A 15,753-nucleotide genomic window follows, 5' to 3' on the forward strand; every position below is an offset into this window, starting at 1 on the left:
AAGAACAATCATTTAGTACAATACCCCTTTCTACTAGAAAAATCACATAACCTTAAATTTACCACCTTAACTTTTGCATGGTGCTGTTCCGCAGTATTAAATATATTTACATTACTGTGCACAGATCTCTGTGGTGCTTCCGTGTTGCAAATCGAAATGCCGAACCCATTGAACATTTGCTGTCCGTTGTCCCCTGTCCTGGGTCCTTAGTTACTACCCTGTACCTTATGTTGCTGTGATTTTGACTGTTTCAGACAGTAGCTGTAAGTAGAAACTTACAGTCAGTCCATTCAGAGCTAGTGTATTGTTACAATGTCCTCGAGGTTTGTCTGTGCAGTAGGGTGTGACAGTTCCTGATTTTTAAAAGCTGTGTACTGTTCCACTGTGTTGTTACACCATGTTTTCTTATTAATTCATACATCAATAGCCATGCAAGTGCTCCCAGCTCTCGCCTGTTTTGAATAATGCTGTGGTGGACCTGAGGTGCGCACGCCTGTCTGCGAGCCCACCCGGAACCCTTCTGGATAGAGAGCTGGACATGGGGCTGCAGCAGTTCTGTCTGTGATGTTTGAGCAGCTTCGTCCTGTGCGTGTTACACTCCTGCCAGCTGTGTGCACCTGTCCATTTGCTCTGCCTTCTTGTCAACACTTGCTCATTCATGGTTATTGATGGTGAACGTGATTTCCTGCACTCACTTGCCTGTGTGTATTTTCTTTGGGGAAATGTTTAAGGGCTTTGCCTCTTTCTTCTTCTTTCCTTTTTTCTTGCACTCCTGAGTGTTGCATGGAGTTGCATCCCCAGCTCTTGAATTGTATTTTTTCAAATTTTGAGGCAGGATCTTGCCAACTGGCATTGAATTCCTCAGACTAGGCTCAAGTTTGTAATCCTCCTGCCTCAGCCTCCCAGCGTATTGAGATTACAGTCATGGGCCCTATGCATAGGCTCCTTTTTTTACTTGGGTTTATTTGATTTATCATATTTTCTCCAATGCTGTACATTGCCTTTTTGTGTATTTTTTCCTTTGAGGCACAAAAGTTTCCATGTTTGTTGTTGCTCTCACTTATTTTTGCTTTTGTTGTCTATGCTTTTGGTGTATTATTTGTGACATTATCACCAAATCCAATATTCTGAAACTTTTCTTCTAGGACATTTATAATTGTATCTCTTTGGGTCAGACCTTTACTGTGTTTCGGTTCATTTTTGCATGGTGTAAAGTATGCATCTACCTTTGTTCTTTGAACGTGAATATCCAGCTTTCCTAGTATCATTTGTTGAAGAGACTGTCCTTTCTCCACTGTGGATTTTTGACATCTTTGTGGAAAATCATCTCAGCATATGAGCAGCAGTGTTTTCGGGCTCCCTGCTCCACCTGATTGGTGTGTTCTCAGTACCACAATAAATGGATTGTAGGATGTTGAATGTGTGAGGACTCCAGTTTTATTCTTTTTAAAACTTGTTTTCACTCCGTATGTTCCTTGAGATTCTGTATGACTGTTCAGGAAGTACAGGAATTTTGGTAGAAATTGCATTAAATATGTAGATTCCTTTGGGTAATATTGACAATTTAGTACTAAATCTTAACACTCATGAACGCTTTTCAAAAATTGTTTTTATCAATTTTGTTAGTTGTAAAAATAGTCTTATCTTTTGTATTTTGTTGATTTTTAATAATGATACATTTTGATTCTTTTCATTTGATTCCTCTTCTGTATATTCCATAGATGTTTGTGATATCATTGCAGTTATATAAAGCATCTTAAAATGATGCCTATTTAAAATTGATAATAATTCATTCCCATAAGAATTCTCTACATTTTTACAGTTCTGTGTGTCTACTTTTTGTTATTGATGACACAGTTACCTCTTTTTATGCTGCATACTCAGTAACATAGATGTATAGTTCCTTTTTATGCTTTTGGTCTTTAAAATTCTATACCAGGTTTAAAAGTGGCTTCTGCACCTGTGTACTCTACTACAGGATTCTACATTTGTATATTTTCAGCTAACAGGTTTTTGTTTTTGTTTTGTTCTTTATACTTTTTTTTGCTCTTTTATTTCAAGTTGAGGGTCTTCAGGAATAAGATGGTGACACTCAATTCACTGAACTTTTGTGCACGTGGGAAAGTATTAGTTTTGTTTTTGAACGGCAGTTTTGTCAGCCATAGTAATTTTGGTTGGTAGGTTTTAGCATTTTGAGTATACCTGCCTGCTACCTTCTAGCCTGGAAAGTTTCTGCTGAGAAATCTGCTGATAAGCCAATAGGAACTCCCTCGTAAGTGACAGTTCCTTTTTCTGTTGTGACTTTTAGGAGTGTGTTCTTGATCTGAGACCTTGACAGCTTGGTTGTCATGTTTCTTGATATAGCTCTCTTTAGATTTGTTGTAATGGAATTCTTTGAGCTTCTTGAATTTGTGTGCCTGGTTTTCTTTGTAAATTGGTTAAGTTGTCAGCTTTATTTCTTTAAGTAGACTTGTTTTCTTCTCAAAGTCTTATAGTGTGTTATGTTGCTTTATGGTGTCTGCCAGTCCCTTAGGCTGTCTTTACTTTTTCTCAGCTACACCATTAATTTTGAAAGTTCTGTCTTCCTGTTTGCATATATATTTTTTTTCCCTGCCTGGCTAGACCCACGGTCCATCCTTCTAGTGAAATTTCCATTCAGGTTTTGTATTCTTTGCAGCTAGTTTTTGAGAGTCTTATTTTTCATCCCTTTATTACTTTCACTTTATTCACTTTTCATTTTCCTGATATTGTTCACTGGTTGGTGCTTTTTTTCTTCGTTCACCAAGTCTTATGACAGTTATTTTGAAATTTTTTTTTTAATCGGTACCAGGGATTGAACTCACAACTGCCTGAGCTAAATCCCAAGCCCCGTTATTTAAATTCTTTAATAGTCATCTATCTCTGATTTTAGGAAATTAGAGCCTGGAGATTTAATTCGTTCTTTGGAATATGCCATGTTTTTATTTCTTTTGTCTTTTTTGTTGGCATTGCTGGGATTTCAGCATTTGAAAAGTCATCCACCTCTACCAGTTCTGTAGTCTGGTGTACTCAGGGTCCTCTTCCGTTCATCCTAGGGAGATCTGGGTCTTCTGCAGCCTTTTCTGAGGCCCTGATCTCTCCGGGCCTGCGGCTGCGAGCTCACCGAGGTTTGCTAATTTCTACCGCAGTGCTCCCCCTGGCGGCTGTCTATGGGACTGTGGCCTCTAAATTGTGGTAAGCAGTAATGCTGGCACTCCCTCTAGCGGTTCATTACGGTATTGCAGCTTTTGCTAATTGATGCTTTTTGGTCTCCCTGCTTTGAGTTCAGCATAACAGAAACCAGCCCTTCAGGGTGCGGGCCAGAAAGTCAGAGCCGCTGGAAGTGTATCTACTCCTCTCTTTCTGCAGGGAGAAATCATGGTGTTTCTTTCCTGTCGCATTGTACCCTGTCCCAGGGAGGGCCTCTGGCTTTTTAGGGTGCTGGTGTTGAGTCCCTGCTCTGTGGGGAAGCGAGGATCTGGAGTTTCCTCTTCCCCCAGAAGTAAAATACCCTGCTAATGATGATAGGACCCAGCTCTAGGTGCTCTCAGAGTCGTTGTCACTCGATGTTGGCAATCCCATTAAATCCCAATAAATACAGGTCCAAATCATTTTAATCATTAAAACATCATTCATTGTTCAGATATTATAATTACTTTATTGTTGGTTGTCTGGTTTCTCAGTTTCCACTGTTTCAAAAGTGAATTCAGTATTCTTAAAACTATTCTATTTACCTAGAGATTGAGACTTAAGGGGAGAGAGGGTTGCTTTATATTTATGTCTTTATAACCCTACATTATGGACAGTTCTGCTAATGAGTTCCTTACGAGCTATAAAGTTTTAGTGGGAAAACATTTGGGCCTTTAAAGGTCCTCAGATGATGCTAGCTTTGAATGTTTATAAAGGAAAAGAGGTCACTTGGGAAAATCTGGGGAAGACTAGGGCAAGGGTAAGGAATCGTGGGAATGTATCCCAGACTTCCTTGCGGTCTCCTGGGTAATGTAGCTTCACTATTGCATTGTGGGAGATGGATCAGAACCAAAGCTTTGAAAGGGTGCTTTGAAAAAGGCAGCAGAGCCCAGGATTAATTCAGGGCACACCTAAAGGGAAAAGCAAAGTGCCTTCTCTCCTCCATCGTGCCTGTGGCTTGGGGTGGAGTTTCCACTGAGAGTGTTGGGCAGATTCATAAAGGGCCCTATTGCCAATGACTTGGAGTGGAGACACTGTCTTCTGGCCACCATGGGACAATCCAGGCACTTCGGGGGTGGAGGGACCCATGGGTGCTGTGTTGGGCGGCTCTGGAGGAGCAGTGCCACTCCTCTTCATTTGTGTCCAGGGGGCCATCTCACGAGTCAGCACGCTGATGGTTTCTTCCTCTAGATCAGTTATTTCATTAGAGGTTTTCCCAGTGGTAATTTTCTAATTCCCTATTCTCTGATGTTCTTTGAAGCTAAATTCTTCTGCAAAGAATTTCTCCTCCTTAACTAATTGCTTTGAAAAACAGTTCATATTGAAAAGGCAGAATAATTGCTTGCTTCTCTCTCTCTCCTCTTCGTTAATGTTTAAAGCTGTTATCCTGGCAGTCTCCAGTGGTAGCCATGTTAAAGGTACCATCATAAACTCATCAGAGTGTGTTTGCTTGTTTGCTGAGACAGGGTCTCACTATGTAGTTGAGGCTGGCCTTGAACTCACTATGTAACCCAGGCTGATCTCAAACTCTTGGTGATTGTGCTGCCTCAGCCTCCAGAGAGCTAGCATTACAGGCATGCTCCACCATGACTGGCTGAATTTGTGGGTTTTTAAATGTGTTTGATTTGTGTCAGAGCATCCCTCTGTTGTACTTCTTGAGCCCCACGTTGGTGCCCATGATCCAGTGGGGGGACCCTCTTCACCGTGGCCCTTGAGATCTTTCTGTGTGAGTCTGCCGGTCCATCACTGCGTTGCTGACTGCTGTGCGTGTTGTGTATCTTTCCCGCCCACATCTGGAATCTGTCACATGTCCCAGGAGCTTGCCCCTCTCAGCAGTGGGTGGTGTGTAAGGACAAATTCGGCACCTCGGATGCTCGAATTTGTCATGTCATCTTTGCCCTCAGGACTTTCAGCAAGGAAAAGGGTGTTTTGTGTTTGAGAGACAGAGAGAGACAGAGAGAGAGAGAGAGACAGAGAGAGAGAGAGAGAGAGAAACCACTTGTTTCCATTGGTATTTCCAATTCAGATATAAGATTATAGAGGTTTTACTTCACCGGTTTTTAATTTATACTTGTATTTTCTCTTACACTGAAGTCTTGGTTTTTAGAAACTTGGTCCTGATAACACACTTCTTTCACGCTGTAGAGCACTGAGCATGGCAGAGTCAGCAGCAGCCCCACCACCAACACCACTGCACGCGGGCTGATCGCTTCCCCCCGCCGCGTGGGTCCCGCTGTGGATTTACTCGTGTGAAAACCACCAAGTGGCTCGGTCTCCTTAGTGACCACACCACAACCCATCTGTTTCAATTTGCATTCCATTATTAGGTCTTTTTTTTTTTTTTTCCTTTGTAGTTACATAAAACACGGCATTCCAAACTTGAAACTAAAACAAAAGCAGATTCATTTACAGACATCTCACCTTTATCCCTGGTCTGCTCCTCCTGTTTCCTTCCTGCCCTTAATTTTGAGTGTCTCCTTGCACTTTTTAAAAACTTTAAGCAAATATGCACGGGGGTGGGGGGCATTCGCATACTTCAGACCCGGTATTTGCATCTTGCTTGGTTGCTCCCCTCTGAGGGTGAGCCATCCCTAAGGAGCGCTGTGTCAGAGAGGCAGGTCACCCAGCACCTGCACTTGGAGGCCCCAGCTGTACCTCAGCAGGTGTCTTACTCAGCAGCCCCAGAATGCTGACCACCTGGAAGAAACAAACCACACATGCCACCCTGATCTCACAGTTTCGGAGCCAATCTCTAGGGCTTGTGTGCTACAAGATTCCCATTCTTAAAATGACAGAATCCTGGGAAGGACCACAGTCCCCAGAGCTCAGGATGCTGGGGAGTGAGGAGGTGGCTTTCGGTGGCGTAAACGGGCCGTGGCTCCTCGTAGCACTCCTGTCTTTCTTTGCTGTGGGCAGGGTCTCCCACAGCTACCTGTGCAGTAAAGACCACACATGCACACAGGTCTTTCCCTGTTCACAGGTGGCCCTGGCGAAGGCCTCGTCAAAGCATCTTGGTTCTGTGAGTGGCGGGCTGTGTCCTGCCAAGGGCTTCTGCTGCTGGGGCCCTGGCAGGAGGAGGAAGGGGTCTGTGGGGGTTCAACAGGTGACATCCAACACTGAAATAGAAATCACCTGGTAATGAGAAGCGATAGAAACCAAGGCAGCAAGAGCTCTCTTAGCACCGCAAGACCCTCATGTGGCTTTAAAATGAGACCAGAGGAGACCTGGGGAGGAGCCTCTGCCTGCTTAGCTCCCCGACCTGTCCCTCCCTGGTGGCCTAGAAGAAAGGCCAAGCACAGGTGCACAGGGCAGAGTTGGGGCACTGGCACTGGGTGAGTTGCCAGGATTCCTGGGTGTTTTGTAGGTGTCTGTTACAATGTGCAAAGGGAGCTCTTGGGGCTGTGTCCTGCAGAAGTGAGACGCAGTCACCCGCAGGTGTAGGAACTGGTGTGTACTTGAGTGACTGCTGCAGAGCTGAGGGCATCCATACCCTGGCATTGCGCGCCTCCAGCCCATGACCCGTTGTGTTGTATTGTGTTATTTTTCACTGCTGGGGACTGAGCTAAGGGCCTGTGCCATGAGCAGCAGCTTCACAGAGTCGCCCAGGTTGGGACTGAACTTGGTGATCCCCCTGCCTCAGCCTCCTAGAGCGAGGGGATTATGGAGGTGTGCCAACATGCCGGGATGCTGTTATTTTTTAAAAATGTGATAATAAAAATATTTTTAAAGGAAGTTTTGGTGCCTATGTAGATTAACTATATCGTGTATGAGCCCAAAAGAATTCCTCCTCAACTGCGGCACCCCCCAACACAGCATGGGTTGAACATGACTGGGAAGGATTTGGGACCTGAAAGAGTTAAAAGAGTCGTTGTATTCAGAGAAAGCTGCCGGTGTGAACCTTTTACCTAAGCCCCTAAGCAGGCTAGTGCAGGAGTGCTTACCCAGCATGTGCAGGGCCCTGGGGTCACTGGGTAGTACTGCGAGAGACAAAGCAGCCCTCTCCCAAGTGGGGAGCACAGGGGGTACCCTGGACCCCTGTGGGGGTCCCCATGCACTGCACGGTGGGTGTGGAAGGAGACCCAAGGGTACAAGCCGGCTGGCTGGCAGTCAGGGAGGAGAGAGCAACTCATGGGAGAGCAACTCATGGGATTCGTTTCTTCATGGTAAAGGATGGTTCGGTCTTCCACAGCGCAGCTCTCCGTTTACCTCCCTCGCTTCCCTGTCACGAGGTTTGTTTGCATGTTCTCAGTGTTCTCTTGGTTTTGCTCAGGAAGGTGTGCGTGCATTTTCCTGCACCAGGTACTGCCTGGTCTTTCCTCCTCCCTTTGATTAACGAGCTTACTCGTTAATGTGTTTTTCTCCAGCTTGAGGATGACATCATCGTCAAACAGAATTATTTTAATACTATCAAGAATTTTGCCCTTCAACTTTCTTCGGAGGAATGGATGATTCTGGAGTTTTCCCAGCTGGGCTTCATTGGTAAGAAAAGCTTCAAATTTATGCACTTTTTACAAATAACTGACTCAGAGTCGGAAACCGTTGGCTGCTTTTGCTGTTAGTTGTGTTTTTCCTGCGGGAGTGCAGCGTTATTGAGAAAACTGAATTTAGGGAAGGTTCTCTGTGTGGAGCGATGGGCGGCAACCCGAGAGACCTTGGTGGCCCTGAGGTTGGGGTACTCTGCAGGGGTCCGCAGCCCAGCTGGGCCCCGGGAGGAAGTCTGGTGTCTTCTGACGGTGAAGGTCCCTCGGTCACCCAGGACGGGGATTCTTTTGCTCTGAGCCCCACGAAAAGATTTCTTAGGTGAATCCTCGTTATTCTCAGGCAGGGTCTGAACTGCTCGTTCCTTGATTATTTTTTAATTCACTTCTTTCTTAACTACTACTTGGGGGTGCTCATTTTGTAGCCAATGGAAAACAATCGACAAATTTACAGGTTAAAAACAAAACATTCAGGATGAACTTTCACTTCTGGGAATATGGAACTTTTTAACCTACTGCTGGGAGTTTGGGTACACACACTTGTAATCAGAACTTGGGAGGATGGGGCAGGAGGATCACCATGAGTTCAAGACCAGCTTGGGCTCCATAGTGAGTTCAAGGCCAGCCTGAACTACATAGTGAAGCCCTGTCTCAAAAAACTGGGGTGGGTGGGGGAGGCTGAACCACTGACCTTATTGAACTCAAAACTTATTTCAAGCCGGGTGTGTAGTGCACACTTGTGATCCCAGCACTGTGGGAGGCTGAGACAGGAGGATCCCAAGTGCAAGCCCTGCCCGGCCAATTTATTGAACTCTTACCTCTGCCTAGGAAATCAAAAGGTCTGGGGATGTGGGTCAGTGTGAAGACCCCAGGTTCAATCTCCAGCACTACAAAAAAACAAAAACCAAAAACTCATTTTAAAATTTAAAGAGCATTTTTACTTCTGAGTTTTTATGAAAGGAGGTTTTGTGTTTATTGGTTTATGTATGTGTTTGCATTCAACGAAGGGATCTGTGTATCTGTATAGGCCTCTCATGTGCCTTTTTTTTTTTTTTCAACGAGAAGCATTTTAGTGAGGCTTTGCAAGGCAGATTGGCCAGGGCCTGAGAGTCCCTTGAGCTGTCGCCACTAGTGTGTCTCCCTCCAGCTAGAGAGCCTGCAGCTAAGCAGGTCCCCCTCTTTGTTACTTGTGAGGATTTGGCCTTCCAAGTGCAGGCATCATTGCATCTGGGGCACCAACCTCACTCACTGAGGCCGTTTTGTTTTTACCGCGCCTGACTGCGAATATCTTTCCAGGTAAAATGTTCCAGGCACCGGACCTCAGTTTGATCGTGGAGTTCATATTTATGTTCTACAAGGAGAAGCCCATTGACTGGCTCCTGGACCACATCCTCTGGGTGAAAGTCTGCAATCCTGAGAAAGACGCAGTAAGTGAATTTCTTCCTTGGGGACTAGGGAAGCATCTGGGAGTGGCTGCTCTGTGTCAGCTTTGTCTGGGGCCCTAGAATCTGCCGCTGTTGGCTGGAGGGAGTTACCACCCCGTCCTGCGGGGTGTTTCGGTTTTTTGCAAAGATTTGCGGAAAATATTGGGCTTTAACCCATCTAGGAACAGGGAAAAAGATAGAAGTGTCATTTTACATCCAGCAACAACAAAAAGCCCAAGTCTGCCTTGTGTATTGTTTTTAAGAAACAGGTATTGGTAGCCCTCAGAAGGAGGTGGCAGGTAAATAAGAGAATGATTTTTACCTTGATCATTTGGACAGATCTTACACTAAGACCCCAAAGAAATCTTAGTGTAAAGTAGTTAGATATATCTCCTTGTTCAGTTTAAGTTGTACGTCGGGGGGAAATAAAATTTTTTATTTGTTTGGTGTGAAGGTAAAATATATGTGTGAATTCTTAATGATTGTCAGTTTTGACATAGAGTAATGAGTAAACATTTGAGCATATGGGCTAACTTATTATCAGGTTAAATTATCATTTGTTGTAAAATAAGCATTTACATAATTTGACTTCGTGACTTTGTTATATTTTCTAGAATGGCGTGATATGATTGTTCTGCCAGGGAGATCTCAGATTCTCCCTCGTAGTGTCTGAGCTATCATTATGTTCTCTGTTTTAAAACGCCCCCCCCCCAAACAATGCATCCTTACAGCAAATCAGGGAACACAGCAAAGCAGGATGTATGCATACCTTCCAGCCGTCCTTGACCACATAAATTGATTTGAAGAAATAATTTTAAGCCTAAACCCTTATGTGTATTTTCTTGAAGGCTTACAAGAATTTTTACTGTAGGACACAAAATAATTACTGTCGCCTTCGATCTCCCGATGCCTACACTTGCCTGTAATTCCCGCTGTGTGGTTTTATCTGTTTTGTGGTAAGGCTGTAAAATGGCCCTGTGTGGTACGAAACTCTGATAGTGAAAATCAAAACAGCAAAAGCCTTTTAAAATCTTCCGTAGACCTGAGTGCAGAACCTTGGGGATAGTTCCTGTGTCCCTTTGCTCTCCCGCAGTCTGTGTGTTTTTTGGTCTTTGCTTTTTGTTTTGTGGCCTCAGTTTTCCCTTAAGCTGTTAAGGAGGAAGCCACCAGCCCTTGCCAGCCAGCAGAACAGTCCCTTGGACGGTGGCGTGGAAATGCTTCAGGTCATCCGCAGGTCTTCCCACAGCGCGCACCATCCTGCCGGGGCCCCCAGGCCTGGCTGGCACCTCCCCTCGGTGGGGATGCCCTCGGTCCCCGACCCTGATGTCACCCCTGTCACCGCCACCTTTTCCGGGTGTCCTCTGCCTCTCCGACTGAGCCTGCTGTCCACTCTCCCTTTTCCTTCTGCCCTCTCTCACCTGCTTCTGTTTGTGTGAATAAGATGCACTGTTTCACCTGGATGCTGGTGATTAGAGACTGATGAATATAATCCTCTAAGAATTAGGCATTTTAGGACCCTATTAAGGGGAAATACCTTCAAAATATGTCTTTTTCTCTGTCTTTTTGCCCCAAACTTACATAAGCCATTGAAAATGAGGTTTGAGAAGTGTGTCGAGCTAGCCCTGGACCTCCTGACGCATGGCTGGACACCTGTACATGTGGGCCATCATGTCTGAGCCTTAAGCACCAGGGCTGGGGGGCGGACACAGGTGTCCCCTAACTGCGGTGAGGTATTGTCCATGGGAGTTTTAGCATCACACTTTTCCAATTGCATTCATGCACCGGGATGTGTTTTTATTATTTTGTAAATTCTTTGTTATGTTACCTAAGATAGTTTAAATATCCGATAATTCAGATTTTTGGATCAAACCACTATGGTTTGTGCATTTTAATCTTAAACATCAAATCTGTATTGATGTGCCATAAGAATGGTTTCAGTTACATCCTGCCCTCATCCGTGGCTTCACGCCTCAGACATTTTCAATTTCCAGATCATGGCTGCTGATTAAGAAGACAGCACATCTTTCGGCGCCCTGCGATTAGAATTGTTAGTTGTACTTCCTCACTTTTCTAGCTAAGGCCGAGATTTCACTTTCTTACGCAACAATAAGGTGTCTGTCTGCTTGCTTTTTTTAACTATTTAGAAACATTGCGATAGACAAAAAGCCAATCTGAGGATTCGCTTCAGACCTTCCCTTTTCCAGCATGTTGGTCTCCATTCATCACTGTCCGGAAAGATTCAGAAACTTACGGTTAGTGGTTTAATTTTATTTTCTCCTGGATGTACAATTTGTGATTTAGTATGTGACTGTTGTTTTTCTTCTTAAATATAAATAATTTGTATGTTATTTAATAACACATATATCTTTTTTCCTAGGATAAAGACTACATGAAACCATTACTTCTTAAAATCCATGTAAATCCTCCTGCAGAGGTTTCGACTTCCTTGAAGGTTTACCAGGGGCACACCCTGGAGAAAACCTACATGGGGGAGGATTTCTTCTGGGCTATCACCCCAAATGCTGGAGACTACATCCTGTTTAAATTTGACAAGCCAGTCAACGTAGAAAGGTTGGTGACTATTGAAATGTATTTGCTTATAGAATTTAGACTTCTTAATCATGGTGTGATTTGTGGTAGAATGTTTTTGTGCTTAATGGATGTGAGGACACGATGGATTATAGGCTTTGGAATAAAAACAACATTAAAGGTGTAATATCATTTCACATATTTGGTAAATTCTGTAGGTATTTCTAGACTTGCAATTTTTAAATACTTTTATTTAAAACTTTCTCAAAATCTCAAGTTAGTTTTTCTGTCCTTTTTCTAGAGTATCCCTTAAATTTTGACTGAGCTAGTTGATTAACTCAGAAATTTGGTTAAAATGAAAAATTTAACATACCGTGACTATTCTGAGTCAGTGGTTTTGCAAGTAGCAGTTGAGTTTTAGTAAACCATGGGAGAGTTCACAATTTTTTTTTTTTTTTTTTTTTTTTTTTTTTTTTTTTTTTTTTTTTTTGTCTTTTTGAGACAAAGTCTCTCTATGCAGTTCAGGCTGGCCTTGAGCTCACTTTGTAGCCCAGGCTAGTTCGAACTCGCAACAATCCTCCTGCCTCAGCCTCCCAAGTGCTGGGATTATAGGCATGAGCCACCATGCCTGGCCACAATTTTTTTTTAAGTTTTGCCGCATTCATATCCATTTCACAAAATTCGGCCCTTTTTCTCCCTTTTTAAAACTTCTTGGTTGATTCCTTCATCTCTTCAGTTTTGGGTGCGTTCCCAGGCTGCCCCATGGCATCCCTTACAGTAAAGTGCAGCTCTCTTTTCTGTGACATAAACAGGAATATCTATTGATCTTTTGAATCTTAGTCTTGTATCTGCTGCTTTGCTCTATTACTAGTTTTAGGAATTGTTTCATAAGTTTTTGAGAATATTTTACCCACTCTTGTCATCTGCAAATAAGCACGATTTTCTTTTGTTCCTGTGTATCTTCTCTTTCCTTTTCTTATTGTCTAGGCTAGAACTTTTCAGTGCAGTGTTGCATAAGAATGATGATACAGAATCTTCTCTTTGGGCTTGATTTTAGGGAGAAATATTATTCCGTGTTTGGCCATTAACTGGAGAGTGAGCAGTAGGGTTATTTTTTGTTGTTGTTGTTGTTGTTGTTGTTTTTAATTTAAGGAGAAAAAAAACCAAAAAGGGTACAAGTAATACAAAATTTAAAAAAATAAACAGTAAGAAATCACTAGTTAATAGATCACATATTCTCATCTTAGAAATAGTTGTTCAAGTTACAAAATTAAAGCATATAAAGTGGACTTTCAAACAGAGTGCAAACAGTTTTGTTCAGTGATCCAACAAAACTCAGTAATATGGTTATCTATCTTATACACTTAAACTTATATGCAGTTATAACCTTTAGAGCACTTTCTTTTCTTTTCTTTTGTACAATGACAATTACATATTTTGGGTTTTATTACTCCCACAGTTCTTATTACTTTTTTTGAAGAGAGTAAAGCCAAATGCAACATATCAGAACAGAGTCAATCAAATCAAAAGGATGCATGTTTATTATCACACAGAAGAAGCCGCCCCTTTGGCCCTAGGGTTTTTGAGTGAGTCTTGAATTTCATCAGATTCATTGTCTGCCTCAGTTGACAAGAACATACGATTTTTCTTTAGTTGGCTTCGATTTTTTTCGTATCAAGCTAGTTCAGTATCCCTAGAATACCCTCAATTACAATGCACAGCTATTTTTATGTATCGTTGATTCTGTATGCAAATATTTTGTAACAATTTTTATGTCCATATATATAAGGAGTGTTGGTTTATAATTTTCACTTTTTTGTGCTTTATTTGGCTTGGTGTCAGGTCACTTTGTAAATGAGTTGAGAGCTTCTTCATATTTTGGGGGGAGAGATTGTATAGAATTGTTGTTTGTTCTTTCAATGTCTTATAGAATTCTCCAGTGACATCTGGAGATGTGGTTTTGAAGATTTATTCTGGGGGAGTTTTTAAATTGTAAATTTAATGTCTTTTTTATTTTTTAAATGAAAACTGTGCAAAAGTGAGGAAAAGCAGAGAGAGAGGCCAGACAGAACAGACGTAGCAAACAGCTACTTTGGCTGAGTGGGCGGGGGGGGGGGGTTTAAAGTGAGGAACTCATGGATTTCTTGCAAATTTAATTTTCTGAATGGTTGTAAGGCTCTTCAAATTATTGGTGTTAATGTCCTCCAGTACTTTAGCCACAACCCCGTCCCATTCTGAAACTCCAAAGACGTGGTTGTTTGTTATCGTCCCTTGGTTCCTAAGGCTTTCTCGTTTGTCTTTTCTGTCTGTTCTGTCTCTGGTCTCCAACTGAGCAGATTTCATTCTTCCGCGCTTGTAACCACGGTGTCTCCCCATCCCACTGCCATGGTGCCGTTTAGTCCACCCCTTGAGTTTCTGTTCCGGTTGTTCGTGATTGTAATATTCCTACTTGGTTCTTTATCCCTCTGTTTCCTGGAGACTGTCTGATTTTCCACTGGTTTCAGACATGTTATACTTCCTTGCTGAAGCATTTTTATGATGGTTCCTTCGAATGTTTTCCCAGGTATTTTGGTATCTTTGTGTTGATGATCTATCTTCTGTCTTTCTTGTATTCAGTTGAGACTTTCCTTTGTTGTGTAGAATGAGTTGTTCTTTGAAACTGAAGCCTGGGCATTGTGGGTGCGCTGTCGTGAGACCCTGAGTTGTCTTTAGTCCTTGTGTGTTAGCTGGCTTCCTGACAGGCGCTGCCACCTCCTGCCGTCCAGGTGGAGGAAAGGTTGCTCTCTGCTTGTCTCTTGTTGACACTAGAATACACCAGAGGCCCCCTCTTTCTGCTGCATGGGTGGGAGTGCTGGCTCAAATGTGTGATCCTCCTCACTCAGCCTCCCAGAAGTGGGAGTTCCCATGAACACCTCTTCCTGCAGTTGGAAAAGGAGTTGGGGGTGGGGAGTAGATAGACTATTAAAGAGTCTGCTAAAGACCATCTCTGTATTGTAAGTCAAAACATTTTTACATCAATACTTGTAAACTTTTCTTAAGATAATATATGAGAACACAACTGTAAATTGGGGTCATATTTTCTGGTGGAACACATTTCTTTGGCAGTTATAATGTCTGACTTTCTCAGAGTTTATGGAAACATCTACCCTTCCTAGGACAAAAAAGAAAATCACTTTTTGATTCCTACAATTATTATTTGCTCAGAGAGGGATGTATTTCTCAATATAGATATAAAATGTTTTGTGTCCTACCTCTGTGTTCGTGATGCAAATAAAAAATATGAAGAATGAAAAGAAAAATCTCCTGGATGCCCTGGTGGCCATGTGGGTACATTTTTTCTGGATGTTTCTGCACACTTTCTACGTCGGCTCACAGTCTACCTGTGTAGTGTTTTGATGGCCATATAGACCCCGTCGTTTATTTTATTGGTGTCCTTCCTGGGTGGCGGTGAAGTTTTCACCGTGAATAACACGGCGGGGGGGGGGGGGGGGGTGTGTGTCTCAGAGCCCGTCCAAACCCCAGGGTTCTTCTCTGCAGTAGCCTGCGAGCCCTGGGCTTTGACCTGCTTATCCGAGGAAGTGCATGGCCTGCTGTCCCATGACCCAGGTCCAAGTCGAGTGTGCCTTCCTGAAATGTTGGGCGTCATTTCCAGCATGTGACTTTTGCCACACGTACTTGGCTGTGTGCTGATATACGCAGGGTGCTTTGCACCAGTTCCTCCGAATTTCTTGAAACAGTCACGTGCAGTGGGTGAAAGTTTTGGCTTTGGACAGAGGAGCCTGAGGCATGGGAACCTCATGAAATGGGCCAGAGGCAAGAGCTCCTGTAACGAGTGGCCCTAAGCTTGCAGCTGGTTAATGTAACTAGATTTAAATTAGCTTCCCCGTGCCACGCACCTTGTCTCCCTCCCCTCCTCTCCGGTTGACCCTCTTTCTACAGTACACCGAATCACTGGTTTATAGAGTGTCAAAACACAAGAGCTTTGTACTTAACACTCAAAGAACTTTCTAGGTTTACCCCAGTGTCTCATGTCGTTATCCTTCCTCTGGTTTTTAGTAGTGATGGCCCAGGGAAGGTCCCCTCCCTCATCCCGCTGTGCAGCACACCAGGAACTG

At 43.3% G+C, this 15,753-nt stretch overlaps 1 protein-coding gene across 1 annotated transcript in view; it reads left to right on the forward strand.

Moving 5' to 3' along the window:
- The window catches only part of Mgat4a (alpha-1,3-mannosyl-glycoprotein 4-beta-N-acetylglucosaminyltransferase A), a 110,811-nt gene that overhangs the window by 80,612 nt on the left and 14,446 nt on the right, over window positions 1-15,753 (forward strand). The window contains exons 9-12 of the mRNA XM_063229901.1: window positions 7,572-7,686; window positions 8,982-9,112; window positions 11,254-11,361; window positions 11,487-11,680. Coding sequence (XP_063085971.1) covers window positions 7,572-7,686; window positions 8,982-9,112; window positions 11,254-11,361; window positions 11,487-11,680 — 548 coding nt within the window. The remainder of the gene's footprint in view (window positions 1-7,571; window positions 7,687-8,981; window positions 9,113-11,253; window positions 11,362-11,486; window positions 11,681-15,753) is intronic.

The sequence above is a fragment of the Cavia porcellus genome, unplaced genomic scaffold (assembly GCF_034190915.1).
Source record: "Cavia porcellus strain 051 isolate PalLab524CR breed Dunkin Hartley unplaced genomic scaffold, mCavPor4.1 scaffold_18, whole genome shotgun sequence".
Lineage (NCBI taxonomy): Eukaryota > Metazoa > Chordata > Mammalia > Rodentia > Caviidae > Cavia > Cavia porcellus.